At 42.0% G+C, this 27,891-nt stretch overlaps 3 protein-coding genes across 3 annotated transcripts; 2 read left to right on the top strand and 1 right to left on the bottom strand.

Moving 5' to 3' along the window:
• The first annotated feature begins 9,111 nt into the window (after window positions 1–9,111).
• LOC133009491 (receptor-interacting serine/threonine-protein kinase 3-like) lies at window positions 9,112–12,835 on the top strand. Its single transcript, XM_061077005.1, has 12 exons — window positions 9,112–9,170; window positions 9,645–9,819; window positions 9,925–10,267; window positions 10,353–10,501; window positions 10,576–10,625; window positions 10,856–11,011; window positions 11,242–11,324; window positions 11,477–11,543; window positions 11,633–11,688; window positions 11,824–11,869; window positions 12,018–12,260; window positions 12,345–12,835. The coding sequence occupies exons 2-12, from the start codon at window positions 9,665–9,667 to the stop codon at window positions 12,356–12,358; spliced, it is 1,362 nt and encodes a 453-aa protein (XP_060932988.1). The 5' UTR covers window positions 9,112–9,170; window positions 9,645–9,664; the 3' UTR covers window positions 12,359–12,835.
• A 1,542-nt stretch (window positions 12,836–14,377) lies between these two features.
• impdh1a (IMP (inosine 5'-monophosphate) dehydrogenase 1a) lies at window positions 14,378–20,844 on the top strand. Its single transcript, XM_061076806.1, has 15 exons — window positions 14,378–14,613; window positions 15,268–15,366; window positions 16,045–16,093; window positions 16,822–16,923; window positions 17,086–17,160; window positions 17,378–17,584; window positions 17,685–17,772; window positions 17,882–18,081; window positions 18,210–18,300; window positions 18,411–18,506; window positions 18,924–19,067; window positions 19,573–19,714; window positions 19,817–19,960; window positions 20,300–20,383; window positions 20,823–20,844. Exons 1-15 carry the CDS (start codon window positions 14,378–14,380, stop codon window positions 20,842–20,844), a joined length of 1,779 nt encoding a protein of 592 aa, XP_060932789.1.
• Window positions 20,845–22,968: 2,124 nt separating this feature from the next.
• Window positions 22,969–27,395, bottom strand: prrt4a (proline rich transmembrane protein 4a). The gene is made up of 2 exons (XM_061076546.1): window positions 26,645–27,395; window positions 22,969–25,037 (listed from the first exon to the last, which is right to left on the bottom strand). Exons 1-2 carry the CDS (start codon window positions 27,393–27,395, stop codon window positions 22,969–22,971), a joined length of 2,820 nt encoding a protein of 939 aa, XP_060932529.1.
• Window positions 27,396–27,891: the final 496 nt, after the last annotated feature.

Genomic DNA, 27,891 nt, shown 5'->3' with positions numbered 1-27,891 from the left:
TTTTGATGTGTACTGAAATTACTGAGATGGGGATAATGTTATGTTTACTGTCGGGAGCTTGTGACATGTGTCACACAAGGATCATCTGTTAACTACTGAACACAAATCAGGATTGTTGGAAAAAAAACAAGAATGTCTATGAATTACGTAAAAAACATTGAATGCACGTTTACGTATGTATTTTTCAATATCCCTAAATTGTGATGGATTGGTAACCTTAGCTGGGTATGTGCCTAAAATTACTATTAATTCCATTGTCAATAGTATACTGAGCACAACTGACATAGTGAGGTGTGTTTTCCTGCTGTGCTTCTTTCTCTCTGCAGCAACTCCGCAGCTTCAGTTTGCCGACATCAGCAGAACCAGCTTCTAACATCAGTCAAGCATGACTGTTCTGCAGTCAGGCTGCAGTATTAGGGAAATTATGAAGTGTTAAATTAATTTATATTGTTATTATAGGGAAACTGGCAGTGTATAGATAAGCAACAAATGAAGTAGTGAGGAAGAGGAATTGCAACATTACTAGAACAAGAGGATTGTGTGACAATAGTAAAATATAGGAGTGATGAAATGCCTGTTCCTCTAATTCATTATACTCACAGGTAGAAATCTGCGTAACTGGTCCAGAGGGAGAAATTTGAAATGACAGTTTGTTGAACGAAACCTGTTGTGTTTGTGTTGTATTTTCATATATTGGATTGGATTATTGAGTTATTGAAAAGTAATGATATGTGAATTGCGGCTGGTTGATTTCCACTGCTGCATCAAGGTATACCAGATGTAGAAAAACACAAACACACACACACACACAGAGGGTTATCGGCCTCTCCCCGTGCGCCATTGCTACTGGACATTAATCAATTATCTCAGTATGATGTCATCCTGCTAACCCTCCCCCACAGTGTTTAGCTATCCTCCATTTGTAAACTGGCTGCTCCATTGTGGTGTGCATCAGATCACGGACTAAGATAGAACTAATATTCTATAAATCCAGTGAAAAAATCTCGAACATTGATAATTCCGATTTTTCTTGTTTTACAGGGACAAGCAAAAGGCAATGCACATCGCAATTAAGACACATGCACGTGGACAACATCCAGTGCATCACGTCATAGAAGCGGTGATTTGATTAGCGTTGAATGAAACCTCTGTTTTGCTCACACTGAGTCATCTGGTCTCCGTCCCTCGCTGCCATGATAATTGAATGAGGGACAATGAAGACACATGGACGCCAACATGAAGGGCAACGCGAGGTCTTTGTCTCGGGAGTTTCTGTGCAGTTATGGGTTTGTTGTTGGACGCTTGCCCGAGTATAAACAACACTTCAATCATGAGGTTATCACCACGTCTACACACGCGCGGCAAAGTGCAAGCAACACACTTACGGCTTTACAGACACCATGATTGGAATGTTATAGGTGTGGGATGATGTCATCTACAGAGAAAAGACCTTGAACGTGGGCCGCACTGAGGAACACGACATTAGCGAGCCACTGTTCTCTCACTGTTTTCCGAGCAGAACCCTCCAGCAATTTAAAGATAATCCACTTAGCTTGTGTGTGTGTGTGTGTCGAGATACCAACTTGCCCTGCTTTCCCTCAGCTGTATTTTCAGAGCCAAGTGTAACAGATAGCGAAATGCATGTTGATCAGCTTCCCCCAAACCACAGCTCTGTCAGAATAGTGAGATAAACTGCGTTCCCGTTTTTGACAGCCTCATTCCCTTCCTTAATGGTAATTCCATGAGACGTTTTATCAGCGTGTGTACAATTTATAATGAAATTTGGATAAGCTGCGTCAAAAAGCTAAACCATCTGACTGGAGCCTGTGAAATTTAAACTGTAATTATTGCGGTTATTTACCTTCTACAGCTAAAAAATCACAGCCGCTCTTTATACAAACCCAGAGGTAATTTTCTTTTGTTGGTATTGGATTCTGCACTTCAAATACCACACACACCAAATATCCATGTTGGAGAAAGCTGCTCTTCTCTGAGCTCTAATCAGGTCATCATGTACGTGGTGGCAAGAGAGAGCGGCTCCAGTTCTAAAAAACCCTGCAATCGAGGGCACACACATTAGTTTAAACCATTAAAAAAAAAAAAAAATTTAATGGAATAACACAAGTCCAGGATGGATGCTTAATTCCAGTTCCGGTGAAGGAAGAAGGTCAGAGATCTCAGCGGCAGAACCAATGAAATAGCTCCATGGAAGTAAAATGATAACATCTAGTTTGTGATCTGTTCCAATGTCAGATGACATCCTGTGTCTGTGTGTCTAAGCTGGTTCTCGAGACTTGTTATTGATCTGTGCATCCGTCTCCATCAGACCAGGCAGTGAGAGAAAGGCTCGTCCATGTGGATTCCATTGGCGTAAAATTCTAACATGTATAAAATCTGCCTGTATTAAATGAATCAAAGAAAATGAAATGCTTCTAAAACACAACTGGGATTCCCCTGAGACTCATTTATCAGTTTCTCCTCCCAGTTACACCATTCATGACAATATGAGGAAACAGGCCATAATTCTCATAAAATAGTCTCAGCAGTCCCACTTGACCCAGAGTCTGTGACAGTCATGAGACCAGTCAATAGCATTAAGATAGAGTAAGTCTCAGCCAATCACATTAGCTCCAGACCAGCGGAGCCCGGAGGAGAAATAAAACACAATTTACTGCTTTCATTTACTTAACATCAGGAGAAAACAAGACAGAAAACTAGAAAAAAGAAAATCAATCTTTCTGTCATCCATCCATCCTTTCATCCATCCATCCATCTATCTATGCATAGATAGATGATGATTATTTGTTTTGCTGTTAGAGTAAACTGAAGCAGCTACCGTAATTACTGCAGGCGATAATCACTTATACACCTGAAATATTAATACACACAGAGGCAGGAGGCATGATCAATATTAATCTTGGCTCACACGCATACACATGTGCAAACACACTCACACGCACAAAACACACATGCACCTGTGCTTCACAAATTCCCATTAATAATTAAAATAGGTTCAAGCCCTGAACACAATGCCGGGGATTTTGTGAACAAATCGTTGAGCTTTGAAATGAGTTATCCGATGTCAATCTTGTTCGGCGCGGATGTAAAGACAAATCCACCACGGAACAGATTTAATTCATGTTATTCCTCAGCCTCTGTGAGCTTAACGGACGTAAATACATCATACATGCCAGAGACAACACCGAAAGAGCCAATGACGTCCACACCGCATGTACACTGTCTCGCTCGCAGCCAACTGGCAGAGGCTGAAGTGGCTTTGAATGGTGAGGAAAATTGGGGATGGGGGGGTTCTAATCGTATACGTACATGGAACAGTGACAGTAAAAAGTCGTGACAGTGAGCTGGTGCTCCTGTGCGAGCTGGGGTGACAGAAGGAAAAGAAATCTAGGGTGACAGCGAGGCATTCCAAGGCTGTCAGCTCTGACAGTAGGAGCGCTTGTAAAGGAACACCCTCTATGCTAATGCTAACCCATGCAAATGAGCATGTGCAAAATTAAATCATGGGGCACCAACTGTCTGCAATATGAGACAATGTTAGGGTGGTATGGCAAACCATTCAGCAGAGGGCAGAACCCACGCCAAGGCCCGACAGCCCCCCCACAAACTGCACCAAATTGCACACATTTTTTTCATTGAGATCCATGAATTATTCTCTGGGGAAAAAAGCAAAAAATGTTGAGCCACAGAAAAAGAGAAATAAATTGTCTGGATCTGTCAACTTATTCGGATCCATTCCAAAATTGAATGGGCGCTTTCCTGACCCATACCGCATCATTACACCAAGTTTCGTTGACATCTGTTGTGTGATTTTTGTGTTATTTTGCTCACAAACAAACAAACAGACTGGTGAAAACATAGTCCCTTTGGTGTAAATAATAAATTTACCTATTAACCTCTCTGTGCCATACAAAGACCATATCCCTTAAGGCCAAGTGTGTTTTGGTGGGAACAATCCTGAAGGTGACAGAAAAATAAATAAAAAATACACATTTTACTTTCTTTATTTCTAATTTATTCCATTTTTCCATTCCTGCCTCTATCACTTACAGTTCTCTTCCTCTTCTTCTCTCAGCCCTGTCCATCATCCCTTCCACTCTTCTCCCTCACTGACACTTTTACTGCTGCTTCCCCCCCCCCCAAGTGGAGTGCATGGCCTATTGCCATAGTAACAGACAGCCATGACAGGTGGAGATAGCAGGTAGTGCGGCGATGCATGACTCCCCCTGGGACTGCAGAATGCCAAAACTATAGAATGGGAACAAGTAGAACATGCCCTCTTATACAGAATCACCTGTGTACATTGAATTCATGGAGTGGGGGGTCCCTGCCTTATCTGTATTCTCCACATGCAGCTCAGCCACACTGCCATTGTTTCACTCTGCAGCGGGACGGATGAGAACGAGGAGCTCAGTGTATTCAAGCTTGTATGTGCTTCTATTTCACCACTCTCTATGGTCAGACCTGACCCAGGAGTTGCCAAGTCAATCTGTTCCACGTCAATGAAGGGACTGGATTCTGTGCTAACAAGAGCCTGCAAATCCTCTGCAGCAAAACCGTCCTCTCTAAAAAAAAAGTACAATGAAATTTATTCGGTCTCGGAGACGGTAAATGATCCCGTGCGGATTCCTCTTGCACACAGGCACACACGGGTCCCAGCCTTTTTGCAACTTGCTCACATGCACTGCAGAGACATGTCACTTTGCTCACACGTCCACACACAATGAGATACATGTATCCATCTGCAACGTGCACTGACACCATGATCAGCTCCCATGTCTGCAACACTCTCTGAGGTATTTCTCCAGCACTTGACCACTGCGGTAGTAGAACACGTGGGGGGGTTGGACAAAAGCGAAGTGTTTTTTCTGAGCCGAAATCAAAAGAACACATGTTTCTTTTTCTAGAGAAAGCTGCAACTGATCCTCACTGGGAAGTTACTAGATGATTTTCAAACTGATAAATCTGGTAGTAAAGGGGAGGAGCAAAAAAGCCTTCTAATGAATTGACAGCTCTCCTCCTGCTTTAGCGGCTACATGGGCTATCTGCCATGGGGAGAGAGTGATGTTCGAAAGGCAGAGACAGACAGAAAGAAAGAAACACAGCTTTAGTAGACTGCCGAGGCAATACTACACCCCCCCGAGACTCACCATGAGCAAACACACTGCAGATTCAGGCATGTGTTGGACAGCCATGATGGGATCCTCTTATAGATTCTAGTAAAAAAAAAAGAAAGAAGGAAAGTGGCCAATTTCCTGGAGGGAGACTCTTCGTTATCCTCTTCTTCCTCCCTCTTCTTCCGAGTCGTCAGTCAGGACGCGGTCTCACCTCTGTCCAGATGAAGGCTCCTCTGTGTCCTCACCCACCTCCCTCTGCTTCTCAGTCAGTGCACCAGACACCCTCAGGTCTCTGGTTGTAATGTCTCTGAGGAGCCTGCGACTCCCTATAGCAATCTTCCCTCTTCCAGTTCTTTGATCTCGGAGCACAGCCGAACCCTCCCCACTCCTCTTTCACTTTTCAAACACTCCCTGCAGACCCCATTCCCACCTCCCCCTAACCCCTGTGACTCTGGTGCTTCTCGCTAAAAAGCTCTTCTTCCCTCAGTTGCTGCCTCTTGCCTCCCGACACAAAGCCCATCCAGACGCGCACGTGAGTCTCTCTGCTTCCTCCTCAGGCTGTCCCGTCGCCACTGGAGAGGATGCAACCTGCACCAGTGATGCTCCCCAGTCTGAAGCACTCCTCCACTGTGGTGGGGAAAGACAGACGCTCACCTCACCTCTCCATCCGCTCAGAGATCCAACGTAGAGACAGATCCCCTGTCTCATATATCATGAGCACGAGACAAGGGCAGAGACATAGAGGCAAAGGAAAGAGAGTGTGATGAACCGCTTCAGAAGGACAGAGAATGAGGCAGAGGAAGCCACGAGCAGAGATGTTGTGCAGACAGCAGCCGCCGGTATGAGAGCTCCACACTGTGCTGAGCGTTAATGAAGGTGGGTGGAGAAGAGGGAGGGGTGAGAGCAATAGAAATGCAGGCGGTAAGAGCAGACCGCGCCTCGATGTCGGCTCCAACAGCAAGGCAGCATGGGATATGAGTAAGTACACCTCACGCCTCAATGAGAGGGGTGTGCATGTGCGATTGTGCACATAAGATTTGGAGAGTAGCAGACGCATCCACAGGAACACGTGCTGCAGACTGTGATTCTTTTTTCCAGATCAGTGTTTGGCATTAATAATTTAGACACTAAACAGTCGATGTGGATATGGTCTTGCATATGCATGAGGGAGCCCCACAGAGCAGAGAGACGGAGGAAAAGACAAATAATGAGAAAGAGATGATTGGAAGCAGAATGATATAGAAACAAAAGCAAGACTCAGCAGTCGCTTAAATGTTGAGAACGTGAGTGGTGTCATGTATATGTGTGAACTTGTGTACTAGTTGTAGATGTGTGATTTTCTTTTTATTTCTCAATTAAAGAAGCAATATAGGTGGATGCTTCCTTGCAGAACCTAAAACGCTTCTCCTATGACATCACAGCGAAGAACCACTTTTTGTTCTAACTCAAACCTTTACTTTGAAGGGTGAGAAAGTACTTCCATTCTGTAAAAAATTTGTACTTAATCTAGTGTGCTTTTATCTCACTAAATCTGGCACACGCCACTCAGCTGCTCATTGACTGCTCACTTTACAAACACCTTTTGCTCCTTCTCAGCTCCTTTTACCTAGGACTGCTTCTGGCACTGCCATCCCTGCATACAAGCCAATCACATTCCAGCAGTTTTTTGTGGGGGAGCAAACTCTCCAGCCCGATTGCAGCAACTTCTTTAAAGCCTATGAGATCACCTTCTCTACTATTATCACCCTAACATGCCTAACGAGCATTCATTATTCAGTTTCTGTGCACTATGTCATCTGATCACAATGTCTTACTGTAGTGATTTAGCGCTTAAGAGCTTGTAAATGGAAAGGTTGTATTTGCAAGACATCCATGTTACAAAGTGGCTCCAAAACCAGCAGCAAGCACTACTGAACAAAGTCATCCTGAAAGAGGAACAAACACAATCCCGTTAGTTTCCGTGTCAACTGATAAAATGGATCTGTCCTGTCCATACGTGATATTTCATCCATGGGTTGGAGCTCTTATCGGTGTCGGTGCCTCTGTGTGAAATTCTCCGATTAATAAAACTTATTTTTGGGGGCTGCACTTACTCTTGAATGTATGGTCACTGGCGGCTAGTTAGCATGGCTGGAAATAGGGTTGGGCAATATGGCCAGAAGGAATATTGCGATAGTTTAAGGCTATATCACGATACACTATATATATATTGTTATTTTGAAATCCCTTCTACATCACTGTACAAGTTTTAAATTCAACCCTTTGAAGCACAAATTTCGCCAGTATGGTGATTCAAGGAGACCGTTCTATTCTTCTTTTTTTTTAAATTGCATGCAAAAAGGGGAAAATCACAATCAAGTTACATTTAGCAAACTTTTTATGTGGAACCAGGCAGCTGCACTTGTAAGCTATTAACCAAATCCTTGAGGAAGAGATTTCAAAACCGTATCAATTAACGTGCACTTTTACTGTTTGATCATGTTTGTAACCGATCATTTTACAAACTGAAAATTAGAGACCATAAAATATATTAAAAAAGTCTCAGTTTTAGTTTTGTACAAAATAAGAACACATTATTACTTACCTGCTTCACGTGCACGATCCTGTGATCTCACCATGTAGCCTACCTGTGAGTTAGTGGGGGCGGAGCCACGGGTCCTGTGTGTGTGTGAACTACAACTACCTCAGCACACACACACACACACACACACGCACACACGTTCACGTCATCATTTGTAAACTGTTTTGTTCAGTTCAGTGTTCACATTAAATATGAACAACACTGTCAATAACCCTCTATGAACTCTGGTAAATCGCCTTTTCTCTCTTCACTTTCTTTTTCCTCTCTCCACGCTCTCTTCCCTCCTCTCCTGACGCATGCGTCCTGACGCATTTTCTCTGGAGGGGGGGGGGGGGGGGGGCAGTCTGCTGTGAGATGGGCATGAGAAGAGAGAAGCGAGACTCAAAGAGAATTTCATGCTGACGGCTCAAAATATCCAATGGACAATTTGTACTCGATGGTCGCGTTATAGTCATTTAATACATATATATCGAGTATATTCGGTATATACTATCTTTGATACGGGTGCTACCATTCTGAGCTTTTGACACAATTGAAGCCAGAGTCTGCACAGTGATCATAGTGTGGAGCCGCAACGTCTCAGCTTTAAATCATGAGGTTTCACCTTATTTTTCATAGCATCAAATAATTAAAATCCCACTATATGGAAAAATGTGTGCTTGGACATACACCAATGTGACGAGAGGTACCTACCTTTTTAGTTTGGTCCATTTCTCATCTACTAACATGGAGGAGGTGGGGTTTATGACCCATATTGCAGCCAGCCACCAACCTTTCGGAGCTGTAATATTGACTTCACTCTCTAATCATCCTACTACATCTTTACATAAAACATAGATGTTGATTGTAATAGGGTTACAATGTTGAGAGGCTTTTTCAGTGACTGCAGACTGTCACACATTCCTAGATGACACCGAAAGATACACAGATTTTGACTGTGAAATGACACCAGCATAAATCAGATCTGAAAAGAGGAAACTTCCTCTTTCCTATTTTGTTATTACACCCAAGAAGTTTAAAATGCTTTGGAAACAGCATTGCATTGGAAAGATTGTGACAACAAAGGAAAATATTCTAGTTTGATAATGCATTTAAGGAAAATCATAAGTATGTTTAATTCTGTTGTAGGTGTGCAAGAACTTTGTTGACAATTGCAATCCAGCTGCTTAGATTAAGTTTTTTTTAATTCCCTTTTTTCTCCTCAGTTGAACTTATTATTCCTTCTCCAAATAACAAGTGACTCTCTGCCAGCAGGATATGTGACACACGCTATTTCCAAATATCAGCAGTTCATATGCTCTCTCCACAGAACATTTTAAACCCTGCCCCTTCCTCAGCGACTGCTTCACACTGCTTAGCGAGCGGGGACAGGAAACTGCAGCTTATACCGTCTTCTTCTGTCAGCTTGGGTAAATCTTGGATATTTAGGTGGACAACAAATGAAGGGATATATGGTGAGTATAACCCATCAACTTGTGCTATTGTTCTGGTTTACACAAAAGGGGCAATGAGCAGAAGACAGTAGCAGACACCAAACAAGGTTTTAAGGTATTTGTCAGCTTGTGGATATGAAAGTGAATCAGGTAATTTGAAGAAGTCAAGTATTACTTTACAAGTAAGGGTTCCGATTTTAGAGTTTCGCTGTCCAAATCCATAGGGGGGTAAATCACAATGGTAATGTGTGCTCAATTTCTAATCTGCTTGAGAGAAGGTCAAGTTTGAGATAACAGATCAATCCTAACCCAATCAGATCACTGCCAGCAACCTACACAATCCTGACAGGGATAAATTATTTCACAGGAGAGTTGCAACAAATATAGACCATAATAACTTCATATTCATTCAAATGTAAGATTGAACGATTGACTTCATCAGACATGAACTTTTCTCCTCGCCTCATGATTTGTTCCTTTTTTTTATTTTTATAGATCTATTTTTTCAGCTGAAGATGGCGCTGCTGAGCCACACGGCTGAGCGGGTTGGCAGCGACAGCTTGAAGAAGTGGGAGTTAGTTGGCTCTGGGGGGTTTGGTCATGTCTATAAAGCCAGGCACAAGGACTGGGGGTTTGATGTGGCCATTAAGCTACTTCGAGATGGTGTTGGGTAAATTAATGAATATCTATTTATAGATATTTTGAATGAGTAATGTGTGCACATCCTTGTATGTTATAGTTTAAGTTGTTTTCTCTCTACTCCTACCACAATAAGGTGTTATTCCAGTCCCATGTTGTCAAAGGAGAAAGCACTGTCTGAAGAAGTTAATCACATGGATAAGGCTTCCTGTGAGTTTGTGCTGAGGGTTTATGGAATTTATGAGGGAAATACACCATGTGGAGGCCTCTCCATGCAAACGGGAATAGTTATGGAGTTCATGAGCAGAGGATCAGTACAGGACCTGCTGAAGGAGCTGTGTGCTCCTCCACCGTGGCCCCTGGCCTTCCGCTTGGCCCATCAAGTGGCTCTCGGCATGAACTTCCTCCATTCAAGGAACCTTATGCACCACGACTTGAAACCAAGTAATGTCCTGCTGAATGATGACCTGAACGCCAAGGTAGAGTGAATCAAACTGAACTCTTGGCTTTATATTCATTGTAAAGGTTATTTAATAGTTTAACGTGTCCTTTGCTGCTCAGTAGCTTGCAGACTTTGGTCTGTCCAGGGTTTCCACCAGTGCCTTGAACAGCAGCGAGAAAATGACAGGAGAGGTCGGAGGCACATACAAGTACATGCCTCCTGAGGCTTTCGATGCATCATATGAACCTGTCCGTGCTTTTGACAGATACAGGTAATCATTTAAAAGAACACCTTTAAATTGTAATACTGTTTGGATACTCACTATTAAGTCTCTTTCTTTGTGAGCTATGGCATCCTTCTCTGGTGTATTGTTACTGGGAAAGAGCCATATCCAAGTACGTACAGTTCCTTTTATTGTCTTAAAAATGTGTTTGTTTTTTTTCAAATTCAAGCTTCAGATCTTTTATTTAGCAAAGTTACATCCTGCCATTTTTCTTAAATTCGCTTGATTATCACTTCAAAAACAAACTAAGGATAGTGAATGTTAATTACACACATATGTACACACGATCAGTTGTGTTTGCATGTTTTAATGTATATTTTGGTTATATCACACAAACTACAGTGGCTGGTTATAGCCTTGTTGCACTGAGGATCCCTAAAGGGGACAGACCTTCCTGTGAGAAAATTAACCAGAGGGAGGTAGAAGGGTTGGAGGAGCTGGTCGACCTCATGAAGATGTGCTGGGACGAGAATCCTGCCAAGAGGCCTGCCTTTAAAGGTGTGTATCAGTTATGGATCACGATGACCACATTCCAACATGGAAAATGTCTGGATCAGGAGTTTGTCTTTTGTATTAAAACCAACTAAAGCTATAACCTTGAATTGAATGGGCTTGAGGGCCTTTTGTCCATTAAAACCTACAGCTGCGCATCACCACTGTTCATTCACACACAGAATATGATTTACAAACCCTTTATGTCCTAAAACATTTTATGATTTATGTTTCAGAGTGCCTTGAAGTCACTGAGGAGGGTTTCTCAAAGCACAAGAAGGAAATTCATGTTGCAGTTCATCATGTATTGACAAGACTGGTAAAACTCATGAATTTATGAATAATATTATATATTTGTATATATATGAAATATATGAATGAAATATAGTGCTGATTCATGATGTTTTATAATGTAAAGGAAAAGTGTCTAATTTGTTTATTTCTCCCTCTCATATTTACCTCCTGTTATAGGAGTCACATACCAGTAATCAATGTTCAAACAGAAGTGTGCCGCTCAGTTTTTCACCTCAGACACCAGGTAAATGAATCAGTTGAATTTAATCTGATTAATGAGTCTTTACTTTCCATAATGAAACATGTGGATGTTTCTTTCTCTTCTTTTTTCAGAACAGTCAAAGTCACATGATGAGAAGGATCCTGTCAGAGTTACACAGACTGAAAAGGTATGTCATATACATCTGCAGTCAATTTTTTTAATCTATTTATTTTCTTTTAACTTCTCTACAGTGCATGTGCTGGTTACATCATGGGGAACTTACACAGTATTGACTAAAATCAAGTTTTACTTTTGTCAACAGAAGTCCATCAGTGATTCTGGAAAAACATTGAGTGATACAGATAAAGGTGAATGCTTTTTCTCAATGAAAATGAAAATCAATTAAAGTTCTTTTTTGTTGAGCTCAATCAAATAAATGTGACACTGGCATTTATGAAAAGTCACATTTATTATATAATTTTAAAAAAGGTTTTAACTGTGTTCATTTTCAAATAGCAAAGTTCATTGACGACAACAGGGCGGTGTTAATTCAAGACATTTCCGAAGTAATGGCAATCGTAGACGAGCTCGGGGACATGGTCCATAGCGAAACATACTCAGTGATCGACACTAAACAGACCAGCCAGGACAAGATGAGAGTGCTTTTTCTGAGGACGTTTCGTTCAGGAGGGGTCACCGTCAAAGCCGCATTCTACACTGTCCTCAAAAGACATCAGCCCAAACTAGTCGAGAGGCTCAGTACGATTTTTTCCTTTTTCTTTTGAAGCAATCGAACATGTTAAAATTTGTTCAAGTTATTGATAACATTTTCTTTTCTCTCAGGTGGAATATACTGAAACATATGTGGCCGACCTAAATATTCTAAAGTGTTGAGGACTTTAAGGTTCTCATCCAACATTTTCAATTTCAAAATGTTCTACATCCATCCGTCAATGTAACCATTATCTATACCCCTTATCCTTGAGGGTCATGGGGGTGGGCTGGAGACAATCCTAGCCGACATACCCTGAGGGGCGGGGTACACCCTGGACAGGTCCGCAACGTATCCCAGTACCACCAACCATCCATGCCCATATTCACAGTGGGTCCCCATGATAACCAAACCCCAATCTCTATATCTTTGGCCTGTGGGAGGAAGCAAGAGTACCAAGTATTCAAAACAAGTACCCTCTTGCTGTGAGGCAACAGTGCTACCCACTGTAACACCGGTCCACCCTTGTATGTTACATCAATTTTTTGTAATTGTATATGTAACATAGCTGTTACAACAAATCATGTGTATAATTTCTTAAATAAAGGCCTCTGTCATGTTTCTGATTGGTCATGTAGTAACATGGTGTTTTGAGTTTTCCATTGTTGAATATGAGTGTGTGTGGGGCTGTTTGTGTACGGGGGGTGTAGGTGTGCTTCTTCCACAGGGTTTGCGATAGAGAGAGAGAGAGAGAGAGAGAGAAAAGAGAGAGAGAGAGAGAAATAGGCAGAGAGAGCGAGAGAGAGATAGATAAATAGGCAGAGAGAGAGAGAGGGAGAGAGATAGGCAGAGAGGGAGAGAGAGAGAGAGACTGGGTAAGAGGCTTTTCTGGTTCAATCCCTCAGTAACTGTCACAAGCAGTCAGTCAGTCAGTCACCTGCAGATGAAGGTGTCGAGGGCAACCTAGGCAACAAAGTTATTCCCCTGCCTCAGTCTAATGCACAGGTCTGTTGTTCACAACTCTTCACTAAGTGTTAGACTTGATAATAAAAAACCTTTGGTAAAAAGTATAAAACAGAATCCTCAGAATGAGTGTTTGTTTACACTGCTTTAGTTTCAATGTGTTGGCTGTATAGGGTTGATCTTCTTTCACACAAACACAGACACATATATGTGTGGTCCTCTCTGTCCGTTTCAAAGGAGCAGAATTTGTGTGCTTGGATTAAACCTTTGCTTCGTTCATTGCTCTGCAAAACACACACACACACACACACACACGTTTACATCATGGTAAGTCTCCAGGGGGAAGGTGCGTTTTAAGTGTCATCTTGACCTACCCTTCTCTTCCACAGTCCTACTCCACCCTAAACACCCATCTCACCCCACCCCATCCTGTATTAATGCTTCCAATCCTCTTTGTGGGAGAGTGACGTCTGCTACTGTCAGAAACAGAGTTAAGCTCGGCAAGCACCAGGAGAACAGAGTGGAGCTCCCAGCCTCAGGGATAACTAAGCATTCTGCTCCTCCAGAGGGACGACTCTCTGCAACCGAGCAGAACCCGACTCTCTTCCCCAGCGACTGCTCCTGCTTGCCTCCAGCTGGGGAACATACAGGGAAAACAATATTACATTTGATGTGTGACGATTCCTCGACTGCTGTCCTGACTGAGGGCCCTGATGGCCTCCAAGGATGTGCGCTGAAAAGCTGGAATACAAACTCTCCCCTGGGAAAACATCTCTGATTTAGGAGATAAGTTTTCACCTGTTTTTTACAGGGGATCATCAGCTGTGTGCAAACTGCAGCAAAACTTCGTGAAGTCTTGAATTTTGGGCCATTTTGATTAATCTGCTGCTTTGAATGCTGGCAACAAAACAGATGGCAGTACAGCTTCCTCCCATGTCAGGTGTGTCTGAAAGGTGTTTGCGTGAACATGCACTCAAAGCACTGGGTGTTTATGAGAGCTTATAATTGAACAGCAAACTGCGTGTGTTGGTGTGTGTCTGTTGGGAGCTACTCAGGCCACTGTTTACTTGGGGTGTGGGTGTGATTTTGTTCATGTGTATGATACAAGTCAGAAGTGCTTAAAGTGTGTGTGTGAGTGTGTCTGTGTGTGTGAGTGAGTTGGTGGGGGCCTGTGGAGGTTGTAGCCCTGGATTTCCTAGAGATGGAAGGTCATTGTTATGACCGGTTTGGAAATGGAGAGAGGGACAACTACCAGATTGATTATCGAAGGATTGTCGGGGACATGGAACCAGCACGGCCACGCAACTCAAACAGAGATGGGGACCAACCTCCCCCCTTTGGGGCATTTGCCCACCCAGCGCCACATGGACATGGGCATGAGACCGCGGCCCAGCGATACAGCGCTACACGGATCCAGGCTGGATATGAACCAGAAAGGTCAGACTCACTCTCACCATTCACCATCGCCTGTAAGTTCGTGACCCCAACGTCATTTCTAACTGTCTCTAATTTGTAGAAGCGACTTTTTGAAACCTTGTAACTAAGTGGGATGTTCTCTGATGTTTGTCTACTAACGTTGGCTGGGTGCTTTTATCCATTTATCAGCTACCTGGGAAGGCAAATCCTCTTACCTGCTGTACTGCCGTCGTTCCGTTGACAAGGACGGATTCTTTTTTTGGTAGCATTTCCTGTCTGGCCTATGTCTGTGTACAAAACAGAGGTCAGGAGAGAGATGAGCAAAACAACATCTTTTTAACAGAAGATAAATATATTTAGAAATGGCTGAATGAAGATCTTATTTATTGTTTTAGTGACAATTGACTTTACCATATTTATGCCCACCGCTTGACATTACGTGAAATATTTGATAAATAAGATCAGCAAAATGTTAAAAACTAACAAAAGTACAATAAAAACGATTGAAATCTAGAATTGATGTTAAGAAGCTGTAAAATTGAACACGATAGAAAATTAATTGGATATAAATATGAGTATGATTATATATATATATATATATTTGATATTCAGACTTGGCATTGTGGGCAATAAGCGTTTAATATTTTTGCATTTGTGTGTTTTCAAATATTTCAGCATGGCAGACTACTTGATCAGCGGCGGCACCGGTTATGTTCCTGAAGATGGATTAACAGCACAACAGCTCTTTTCTATCGGTGATGGACTTACATACAAGTAAGAAATGCACAACACAGAACACATTGATAACACACTGACACCGATGCATGTGCAAAAAAGGACACATATGCACACGCACGTGGAATTATGCAACATGTTCCATTACATGTTTAGTAATAAGAGGGATGACACATCTGCTTGTTTTTTTATGGGGAGGATTATAATAAATAATACGACTTTCAAGGACTCAGAGTGGTGTCACAGACATTAAAAGCAGTGTCTGTGCAAGGGTGTGTGTGTGTGTGTGTGTGTGTGTGTGTGTGTATGTGTGTGTGTGTGTGTGTGTGTGTGTGTGTGTGTGTGTGTGTGTGTGTGTGTGTGTGTGTGTGTGTGTGAGTGACTGAGTGTGCATCAAGTGCACTAATGAGTGATGAGTGTAGTTTCCTTAATGGAGGCTATATGCAGGATTTATCAGTGTTCGGAGGATAAATGCAGAAGGTTGCGGTGGGCTGAGAGGCTGACGGATTACATTATGTCTCCTCCCTATCAGCCAAGTTTGAAATAACTGCTGCTCTGGGGAAATGATACTGTTCAAGTACACCATGAAAGCTATATGTTTTGTTAATAGGAGTAACTGACACAAGTAGTGGTGATTAATTTAATTTATATAACAGTTTTCCACTTCCAAACTAAAGCGTTCTAATGCTCTGACCCTGTGTCTTTCTCTCCTCTCAGTGACTTTTTGATCCTCCCTGGTTTCATAGATTTTACCTCAGATGAGGTGGTAAGTACCATCACACTGTGCAGCAACACAGGCACACATACAGTGCACTGTTTCCTATGTGCATATTTTCTTGACATGTACATTTTTTGAAGCTAAAGAGGTCAAAGTTTGGTTTCTACATCTAATGGGTCTCTGCTGCTGTTCTGATTCCATTTGGCTACGAACAACTTCTTGTCCTTGACCTTATTCATAAAATGCTTGCTGAGATTTCATATTCCTCACAAGCACAGTCAGTTTTATTTTGTCTATAATTAATCCCTAATTATTTAGCTATGTTCTTTAGTTAAGGGTGCTTGAGCACATGGATGTTTATTTGACTGGCTTTGTTTTTGTCTTTGCCTGCTCTGTTGGGACATTTAATTAATTTCATGCCTCAGTCTCACGGCTTACGGCTGGAAATAGTTGTTCCAAACAACCACACACCTGCGTCAGTAGGTGATTTCATAGTCGGTCTCTAATGTGCTCAAATTGTTTTTTAAGATCACTGCATGGCAAAATAAACACAAACGTTATGTTGCCTTTGTGCTGCAGCTGCTACGTTATAGCACCATTGTTTGCAACAAGAAAAACCATGTTGATTCATCTTCCAGCATCAATAAACACCCCTCTGGAGTCATTAAGAAAATGTTGCAGAACATTATATTTTAGACTCACTTTGCTATATGGGATTAACAGTGTTACAAGACCACAACACGATGTTTCAGTTTCTAAATGCACCACATTTCTAGGATCTTACCTCTGCACTGACGAGGAAGATAACCCTGAAGACTCCTCTCATTTCATCTCCCATGGATACAGTCACCGAGTCCTCGATGGCCATCGCCATGGCAGTGAGTACACAGCCCAACCTCACACACAGCATATAACGAAGTGTTCACTCAGCTTAACAACCTCCTGTTTCACAGTATTTTGCATGTACAATAAAATCATCCACCTTTTAATGATATTTAACATGTTTGTTTTGTCTTCTGTCTCTGATTGGCTGGTTTCAGCTGATGGGTGGGATTGGCATAATTCATCATAACTGTACTGCTGAGTTTCAGGCCAATGAGGTTCGCAAAGTTAAGGTAAGACGGACCAGGTCACAGTTCGGTAAAAGTTAGATACAGTAGCGCCAACAACAGCCATCTTTTAGAAAGTTAATTTCAAACACTACACACTGAAAACTACAAAACAATATGGCTGCCACCCCAGACAAGGACAAATCTATCACAGTGAAATTATGACATGAAAATGTTATTATTATATTGTTATTTGTTAACACATATTTTTCGTTCCTGTCAGAAATTTGAACAGGGCTTTATCACCGATCCGGTCGTAATGAGCCCCCGACACACGGTGGGGGATGTGTTCGAGGCCAAGATACGTCACGGTTTCTCTGGGATCCCTGTCACAGAAACCGGCAAGATGGGCAGCAAGCTGGTTGGCATCGTCACCTCCAGAGATATAGACTTTCTGTCTGAGAAGGACCATGACAAACCCCTGGAAGAGGTCAGTGTTTGATATGCATGTGTAGGGGAACACTTAAACAAGTGGGTTGTATAATGATATACTTTTCAAATTTTGATAATTTATCCTCTTTTTGATTCAGGCAATGACAAAAAGAGAAGATTTAGTCGTTGCACCAGCTGGAGTCACACTAAATGAAGCTAATGATATTCTCCAACGAAGCAAAAAAGGTCAGCATGTCAGAGAAATTGTACAAATATAGATTAATAAAGTGATCAAGTCTTGGACCATTTTCTTACTTGCACTAATGCACTCATTTTACACTCTTGACTATTTTAGGTAAACTCCCAATTGTGAATGACAGTGATGAGCTGGTTGCCATCATTGCCAGGACTGATTTGAAGAAGAACAGAGATTTTCCACTGGCTTCCAAGGACTCCCGCAAACAGCTTCTGTGTGGAGCGGCCATCGGTACCATGGAGGATGATAAATACCGACTGGACCTTCTGATGCAGGCTGGGGTGGATGTGGTTGTCCTGGTAGGTCGTAACTATAGAACTGCTTACTTTGATGAATTTATCATGCAATACCACAATAACAATAAAATGTATTGTTTTAATTTACATTTAAAAATATTATTGAATGTATTACAACTATTTATCGACAGGACTCTTCCCAAGGAAACTCTGTGTATCAAATCAACATGATAAACTACATCAAACAGAAATATCCTGAGCTGCAGGTGGTTGGAGGAAATGGTGAACTAATCTTCTTTTCTCTGAGCTCTTTAAAGTAAAAAAAAAATTAAAAAATCGGTGTTATCACCATCTCTTATTCTGCTCTTTTCTGTGCCTCTGTCTCTCTCTAGTGGTGACAGCTGCTCAGGCTAAAAACCTCATAGACGCGGGTGTGGATGCTCTGAGGGTGGGCATGGGTTGTGGCTCTATCTGCATCACCCAGGAAGGTATGATGTAGAGTCCAGTATTGTTAACACCTGCTGTTTTCAGATTTATAATTTTTTTTATAAAATATTATTTCTATATAAATTTCACAAAACTAGATGTAGAAATTATTATCCGATTGAGTATCACAGCAGAGGTCAACACCAGTGCACAATTCCATAAAATAAACAAGATGCAATGATGAATACAGGACATAGGCATATGATACATAGACAAACAATAAGAGTAAATACAATATAAAAACTCTAAAAGTCTATTTATCCTCACTGAAAGCTCTGCAAACTATATTTTACCTAGCAAATTCTAGGATATGAAGTGAAAGGAAAAAGAAAGACGAAAAAACAAACAACTAAACTTAGAAAAATGTACGTATTATGTTTACTTTTGCCAACACTTAATATTTCACCCCTTTCCCCTAGTGATGGCATGTGGACGACCCCAAGGAACGTCCGTGTACAAGGTGGCAGAGTACGCCCGTCGTTTTGGAGTCCCAGTAATCGCTGACGGTGGAATTCAGACTGTGGGACATGTGGTGAAGGCGCTGGCCCTGGGAGCATCTACAGGTGGAAACATGCAATATTTCCCTGGCTCCTCTAGTCTTACATTATATTATCATACATTTGGAACCGTTTGTGGCCGGTAAAAATAGAACAAAAAAATCATCAAGGGTCAAAAGTGACAGGACTCTGTCTTCAGATGAGATATTATTATAAATATATTCCGATATATATATTATAATATATTATTAATATATAGGCAGTAGAGTCAATATGCAAATGTCCTTTTGTTTGCCTATATCCCCGAAGATTTAGGACAGAGTGACTTGATTTTTCTCTTTTTATTCATATACTTCAATGCAGTGACTCACAAAGATGCGCTCTGGGGGACACATGGCTGTTGAATTTAACTTCTACAAAAACATTTCTATTTTCAGCATACAAGTGTTTTTTGCCAAATAAAAAAAACCTTATTGTTGAGAGTGTTGCCGATGTCAGTTGTATGTGCGTTGTCCTCTGCAACCATCATTTAATCCCATTTTGTTTTGTCCCTTCATATTTCCACCTCCAGTGATGATGGGCTCTTTGCTCGCTGCAACCACTGAAGCTCCAGGAGAATATTTCTTCTCTGATGGTGTTCGTCTGAAGAAGTACAGAGGGATGGGCTCCCTGGATGCCATGGAGAAAGATAACAGTCAGAAACGCTACTTCAGGTGGTGTCACGGACGCCCTTGCTCTTTTAACATTTGTTCTAGGAAAATCCACAGTCGGAGGACGAAAGTGTGACACATTTATCTCTTCCTCTTTGTGTCCAGTGAGGGAGATAAGGTGAAGGTGGCTCAAGGTGTCTCAGGCTCAGTACAAGATAAAGGCTCCATCCATAAATTTGCTCCTTACCTAATTGCTGGGATCCAACATGGCTGCCAGGACATAGGAGCCAAGAGTTTGTCCATTTTACGGTTAGTGTGTGTGAACTTGTATTTATATCTTTGTGAGGACCGTGGCAAAGCATCTACGGAGTGAGGACATTTTGGGAAAGTGGGGACCTTTTGTTCTGGTCCTCACTTTTTCAAAGGGCTGTTTGACTTGCTTTTAGGGTCAAGGTTATTAGGCGTAGGTAATGGATTAGCATAAGGGTTACACTTTTAGTTGTGATGGTTGAGGTTAGGGTAAAGGTAAGGGGCTAGTGTTATCACCAAGATAGAAGTACAAAAACATTCATGTGTGTGTTTGTGTCCTTATTGTACGTTGTTGTGTCTGTGCTTTTGGCTACTATGAGCTGTTTCTCTCTGCCCCAGGTCAATGATGTACTCTGGAGAGCTGAAGTTTGAGAGGAGAACCATGTCTGCTCAGATGGAGGGAGGAGTTCACGGCCTTCACTCGTAAGTCTGACCTCTGACCCCAGTGACCTTTAACACTCCTCCACAACTTCCTCTCACTCCAAGTGTCAAGTTTTTTTAATCCTTACATCCTCTTGTGATACTTATCCTTATGTCTCATGTCTTTGGTGTAGTCTGTATTTCCTCTTGTCGTCTAAGCCTCAATCGTATTCAGTCCCTGTGTCAAAAAACGTTTATTCTCAAATTCAATGTGTGTTTCCTTTGGTTAGAAGCATCAAACTGTCTTCTCTTTTCCTCTTTTTTTATCCATGCGATCATATTAGATATTCTTTTGTGCCATGTAAGTACAACCATGCGTTTATCCCACCTCCATCTTTGTCTTTTGTTCATTCATCTCCATTCAAGACTGCTTTTGTGGTGGTGAAATGTTATGACAACATAGAAAGTGCTGACACTTTACTTTTTTCTACTCCACACAAAGTTATGAGAAGCGGCTTTACTGAGGGGGGAGCAAAAGGAAATGCTCGATCAGGACCTAACGTCCCGTCTCCAGCAGCTATAAGCAGATGCACCGGGCACATGTGACCAACACTTCAATACACCAAAATGTGACACTACTTGTTTGTGTCCTTTTCTCTTCGTCCTGTTTGTCCCAGCTTTGGCCCCTTTAAGGTTGGGCAAAACAACACATCAACCGGACTCTAAAGGTCAATGGAGAGTCAAAGAGTCACGCTTGTTGATGGACACACCTGTATATGAACCCCTGAGCCAAGGTATATAGAACCTTATCTAATTAACTACTCTACTGATCCTTTTCAACAAGCCAATGCACGTCATTACCACTTTAGGACAAGCTTACTGTTGCAGACGTTAGGACATGATGTCTGAATTCCACCCTGATACAGGAAAGTATTAAGTAAACCTTGAAGAGTTGCAGCCTAATATTTCCATGCTCATTAAATATATCACACAGAGCAATTCAGGATTTGCAAGAAAATCTGAAAGTCATTTATTTTATTTACAGACAAAAGTACATTACGAAAAAAAGTTGTCTTTGACACATTGTTATAAATAATTTACTTAAATTAAAGAACACTTACTTTATTATTGGGAAAAGAAACACAAAAGTTAAACAGATTCAGAACAGCTCTACTGATGCTAAGAGCAAACTCCAGAAGTCTAAAATAATTGTGAATGTATTCAGCCATGGTCATATGTTCTAGCATACAGTACACAGAGTAGTACACACAGTAGTATACACAAGTTAGTATGTTTCGATCATCTTACTGCACTGGTTTGTTGAAGCTAATTCAATTTCTTTCATTGTAAATTTGGCTGTAACATGGTAAACCCTCTGCTGTGATCATCTGCATGTAAAAGGATGTTAGGCTTTAGCCTCAATTCACCAATACACATTTGTGAGCACCTTTGAGGAGCAACCACATGTCATCTCACTTTAGATTTTCCTTTATTCATCTTGTTGGGAGTTGAAATTATTGTATAAAAAACTGTCTTAGAGACAAGACAGAAGAGAATCCATGATTAGCGTTTGATCATCATTCAGCACAATATCCCCATTTTTTTATACTCATTATAAAAATGAGTCGTAGTCTTGAAACACATTGTTAATTATATGGCTATTGACTGTACATACTACATTATACAGATAGTAATGTATATTTTTTTAGGCTTAGTATTTTTAAACATGAGTCAGACTGGATTCCAAACCAATCACTCAGGTTAGATTTATTTCTGATTAGAATAAGAGACAAAAATATGGTTTTGAGTTTTTAACATCATTTCTTATTTTTGTGTAAGGTACTCACCATCTTTGGTATTGAATATATAATAACTGGCAACCAAGTGAGGATTACAGATATACAGAAAATATGATTGTATTATTGTTTCATCCACACAAAGGCTTCAGAATGATATTTACTGTATATAGTGTTGCATCAATAAAGGTCATTTTGACAAGAGAAATTTGTTTTAATATTTGTGTCATACCAAAACTAGGGAAATCATGTTGCTCATCTCTTTGAGTTTTATATGGGTGATTTTTATGATCACCACTAGAGGGCAATATAGTAAAAATTGTTTGTAAATCAAATAGAAATGTCAAAGATATCACAAAAATGTTGGTAGGCAAGCAATACAAACCCAACCTTTGTATATATCGTGCTCTTTGAACTTCCATCATTTCTGCACCACACAGAGAAAAGGGAGCTTTAGCTCCCTCTGGCAAGTGTTTTTAATATTGCCAGTTATTGTTAACCTATGTGGATGAAATTGTGTTCAATATCGGCAATACTGTCCTATACGGGAAAGGGTTTAATGATGAAGACACAGCAGTGTTAAACGAAACAGTTTTTGACTCTATATTGTTTGTCCACTCAATACTGAAGACAATTATCTTATATTCTATCATATACTCTTGGTGTCTCTTTTTCCAGGATAGTTTCAATGTCCAAAAGCTGGGTCAGCATAATGTATCAGAAATAGTAATAATGATAATAAATTATGTCCCTTACTCTTTCATTAGGTTATGTAATTACAGTATTTTTATCTGTATGTATTTCTCTACAATGTCAAGTGCATTTCATTCCCAGCTGGACTTTAACAACATCCTACAATTCAATGGTGTCGCTGCAAACACTTAGATCATCAATTTGTCTGCACACGTTGACAAATTCTGCCTGTACAGCAAGATCCCATTCCAGCTGTTTGCTTTCACTCAGTTTTTTAGTCCCTGCCAGTCGGCCAGAGCCCTGGATTTCCTGGGAGGCCAAGCTCAAGGTACGGTAACGCCTGTGGTAAGACAGGTTGGGAATTGCTCGTGGAAGGCTGTGCTGAGCAAAGTTTTGCCCTCTGTTGGCCCAGGAATGTGAGCGCAGTTTTCCTGGCTCCTTGGGATTGCAGCACAGACCCTGGGTTGAGCCAGAGTCGCTCCCTTTCCAATCCCATTGCTCCAGTGTCCTGCTTTGAGATGTCAAAGAACTTTGAGGATGGGAGCATCTTGAACTGGCCAGTGTTTGCTCTTGATCCACATCTCCACAGGAAGAAGTTCTGTATAAGGCCATTTCTACAGAACTGGGCCCATGCTTTGATGTACCCTGGCTTGGAGAGCTCAAAGAATGACTTGAAGAAGCATGGAACAGTTTTGGAAAACCAAAGATACTGTGGGAGAATAGGGAATCACTGAACAGAGCCTGGTCAATGCTGCGAGACAAGTCTATGGGAGATGGGGGCCGCAGGTCCACAGTAGAGTCAGTCTCTAATCCTAAACTATCCAGTGATGACAGCTGAGAGTCTACTGCATTCATATTCTTGTGAGGTGGGACTGGGGGTGTAGGTAGAGGCAATAGTGTCATCTTTGTTTGGCTGGATTTTGGCAGACAATCAAGCCCATTTCCAGGATGATCCACCATAGAGCGAAGAGGAAAAGCCTCTGATGGTCCCTTACTAATCACATTACAGACCACAAGCTTTTCTTGGTTGCCTTGGGAGCAGGAATTATGTGAGGAGAGGACAGGAGAATTTGTACATTCATTAAAGGGCGGGGTTAGCCCACCCGGAGGGGAGTTGCAGGAGAGGCGAGACCAAGAGCCTGGTCGAGGGTCAGTTATGGTCTTGATGGAGGAGTTTTGACAAAATAGAGGGTGTGTGCCAATGAGAGACAAACCGAGACACACCCCAACCTCACAGAGTCTGCAGCCTACCTGATAGCCCCACCAGGACCAAGGCTGAAACCCATAGCCCTCAACCCCACCTAAACCAAGGGCATGCAGAATCCCATAAAGCTGTAGGCCACCACACCCCAACATACACAACGCAGCTCCTACTCCAGCTCCTGCTGCCCTATGCCAGTCCTCCACTTTGGCAAAGGGGCAACTCGCAGATCGTATCACTTGAGGAGATCCTCCACTCTCTCCATTGTCATTCAGTCTGTAGATGTGTTTAGTGTCAACTCGAATTAAGCAGTAGAAGATGAGATAGGAAAATGACAGAAAGATGGTGAGACATACAAACAGACCATGTGGGAATAGCAGGATCATGGTGGGGAGGACTTGGAAGAGCTGGAGCATGCCAACACAGCCTAGAGAAACTCCAAAATACAGCAGAGACACACACAGTAACAGGCGAGGTTTGGGCAAGACTGAAAATGAGGTTGAAATAGCGAGTGGGAGTGAAAGACGCATGCGAGAGCGCAATGAAAGAATGAGGAAGGCCAAGGAGAAAGCTGAGACTAAACAGGGGAAGGGCAACTCAGAGAGCAGCAGAGAGCCTATAGGGGGCAGACGATCTTGGTGACTGTAAGCATCGTACAGCAAACAGAAAGCTTGGATCCCTGCAAATGCTAACAGGAACAAATGCAGGAGAGTGAAGTAGGGGCATCCTGGCGGGCACCGCAGGGGAAGGCCTAACAGGCAGACAACAGAGATAAGGCCAAACACAGTGAAGACAGATCCCAAGCCATAGATGTGAGCTTCCCAAGCAAATCCCCATGTGGCAAGGGCAGAGTTCCAGTCCGAATACAGAGGGACATAAAGGGCAGGGCTGAGACCCAGAGAGGGGTGCAGGGACTCATTGGGAGTAAAGTCGTCTGGGTAGGTGGGAGTCGTGGACTGGTTTGTTGTTTTGCAGGGTGTGGCAGATGTGTTCATGTTGCCGTCCAGGCCTCTGTTCCCGGAGTCATCTGTAAAATGAGTACAAAACAATGCATTAGCTGTTGTGTCGACGTAAGCTAACTTTAAGATAAGAACAAAGCCAGCAAATGGAGCTAGCACACTCAAATAAGATAGGGGAATATAATCAAAAATTACCTGCAGATAATTATCTTGTTAGCCTTGTCATTATAAGCATGTTAGCATGTTGACATTGTTAGCATTTCGCTTGGATAACTGTTGTGTTCAAAATGCAGTCTTGTTTTGATTAGTGTAGCAGTGGACTCTTGTTATTGTATTTTTTGTCTCAAGTTATTGAATAGGATTTCATAAAAACTACATAAATTTACATTTTAAAACAACATAACTTACAAGCCAAGGTAAAGGCACATTGTCAGTCTTCATTAGCCCAAAAACGCATGGTGGAATCTGCCGTGTGTGAAAGTAATCTATAATAAAACAGAGCAGGCTCAGAGCTGGGAATCTCTAACTGGGTCACAGAGAGAGTGGAGCATGGGCAAGTAGATTCTATGTGTTAGTGTGTGTCTGTGTGTGTGTGTGTGTGTGTGTGTGTGTGTGTGTGTGTGTGTTTGTGTGAGTGTGTGTGTGTGTGTGTGTAAAAGAAGGGTGAGTTGATTAGCCAGTGCTGACCAATTGCTGCTCTCATTTTTATCACAGAGCATGATCAAGAGGTGCTTTGCTTTCCTTAACGTTACATCCTTGCATCAAGAAACTGCGGGTGATGAACTTTTATATCTGTCGTGTTACCAATAAATAATGTAAGAACCTCATTCTCTGAGGGAAATAGCATCAACAGTAAACTGCGTGAAGGATGAGGGTACCCACTGGTTATAAATAGACTGTGTCCTATTTCTGGGCCTTCATTAGTTGTGAAGTGACTTTTTTAATACAGAAGCAGCAAACAACCAGCGAGAGAATTTCTAAGAGAGGGATTTTCTGTGTTCACTTCAAAGTCAGAAAAAAACCATCTTCGCCAGTGGATGCTGTGACACAAGCACAAATTAATTCTGGTCATATTTAATAGTTTTTAAAAAAAACTGTTATCAAATGTGTTTGCATAATGCGGAAGAGTTCTCACATACCTCTGTGAAAGCCCTTCTCTGCCTTTGTTTGTGGACACAACAAAACATCATTTACTTTAGCAAGTGAGTGACGTGTGTGTGTGTGCATGTGTGAGTGGTAAACACTGCATGTGGATGTGCGCTCCATATTATGCACTAATCATTGAATATGGGTAATCGACACTGATGGCAGTGTGAATGAAATGTTTCAGCATTAACAAGAGAGTGGAGGACAGAGTGGGAAGGACTGTGATACAAGTATTGACAGCACAAGACAAGAGAGAGAGGGTGGGGGGGGGAGGTTTTTTGTTTTGGAGGAGTGAAATCTTGGGGGAGCGAAGAGATGAAAATCCTTCTGTGAATGTAAAACAACTGTGTCTGCCAGCAGAATGCACAAACACTGCTGTCGCATCAACTTGGAGGATTTTATTTGAGGTATTGTAGTTTAATGCAGCAATGCTATAAATCCTACCTTTCATTATAAGCCATAAGTCACAAGCGTTAACTATGATTGATGTCAGCTTCTGTAAATAATGGATTCATGACAGGACTCTTACCATTTTCTGCCACCATGCCGACAGCTCCTCTGCGGTTTGTAATATCAACCAATCCATTTCCAGTCTTTTTCATCGGGACAGTACCCTCCAGTGGACTGTCAGTGACTACAGGTGGAGTAGTTCCGTCAGAGGTGGACCCTGAAGTTGAGTCCTGGCTTTGTGTGTCTGATGGAAGTGAGCCAGACAGAAGAATAGGTAAGTGGCCATCCGTAGTCTCATTGTGCAAGGACGGTAAAGTTAGTTGATTCTCTCCAGTTGGTGTAGAATGCAATATAGAGCCAGTGCTGGTCTCAGTTGGTTGATACCCTAATGTTTGTGCCTTGGTAGTCTGAGGTGGTGGTACTGCTCCTGATAAAGACCTTTCAGGCTGTGTAGATGTAACATCTTCTGTTGCACTTTCTGTGGATCTGAAAAGTTCGTTATCATTAGGATACAAAAGAGATGTCTCTGTGCCCTCCTGTAAATCAGTGTATTCACCAATCACACCTTGTCTATCTGATTCCTCAGATGACGATAAGGCCAAACTCAACGGTAGACCCTGGAAGTCAACGTCGACGGGCTCAAACAGGGGCTTCTCCGTTTCAAAACTAGATCCAGGAAGTCTTGGAGAGGGCTGCGGGAGATGCTGCACTGCTGCGTCCACGTCTAGCTGTTGTGTTTCCTTGACGTTTTCTCCAGTTGAGGCTACAGCATGAAGCGAGTGAGGCAAGGAGAGGGGGAGGAGGAGATACAGATTCCACAGAGAGAGCATGGTGAGGGTCCGCAAACTCCACCGAAACATCACATGCTGCAGGTGCTTGTGGGTTATTGTCCAATCAGGTTTGACAGATCTCGAAAGTCAGGTCTCCATGGATCTCGTGCTAATCACACTTGAGGATGAGAGAGAGATAAATCACATTCACACAATCAGTGAAAAAATTAACTCGCATTGTAAAGAAATCTCTGCAGGTTGGGGTTAGAGCTAAAATACAAATAATGAAAAGCATTCCAATGAAGTCTGTGAAAATAATCTGTTCCCCAATAAGCACTGTGACATACACCCATTCACAATAAAAGAACATGTACAGACATTAAACACACAATTGCTCTTTTTCTTATTGCCAGTCGAGTTTTTGCATTCTTACCTCATCAACAGCCCGCTCTGCTGCAGCCTCTTTAAACATATATGCTGCTCTGTGTTGCTGCATGCCTGCGGTCTCTCTCTGCGTAGCACTCTGTGTCCTTTCATACTCACTGTGCCGTGCCTC

This window comes from Limanda limanda, chromosome 8 (assembly GCF_963576545.1).
Source record: "Limanda limanda chromosome 8, fLimLim1.1, whole genome shotgun sequence".
NCBI classification, from domain to species: domain Eukaryota; kingdom Metazoa; phylum Chordata; class Actinopteri; order Pleuronectiformes; family Pleuronectidae; genus Limanda; species Limanda limanda.
The sequence above is the reverse complement of the archived record's forward strand: the minus strand, read 5'-3'. Positions and strand labels throughout refer to the sequence as shown.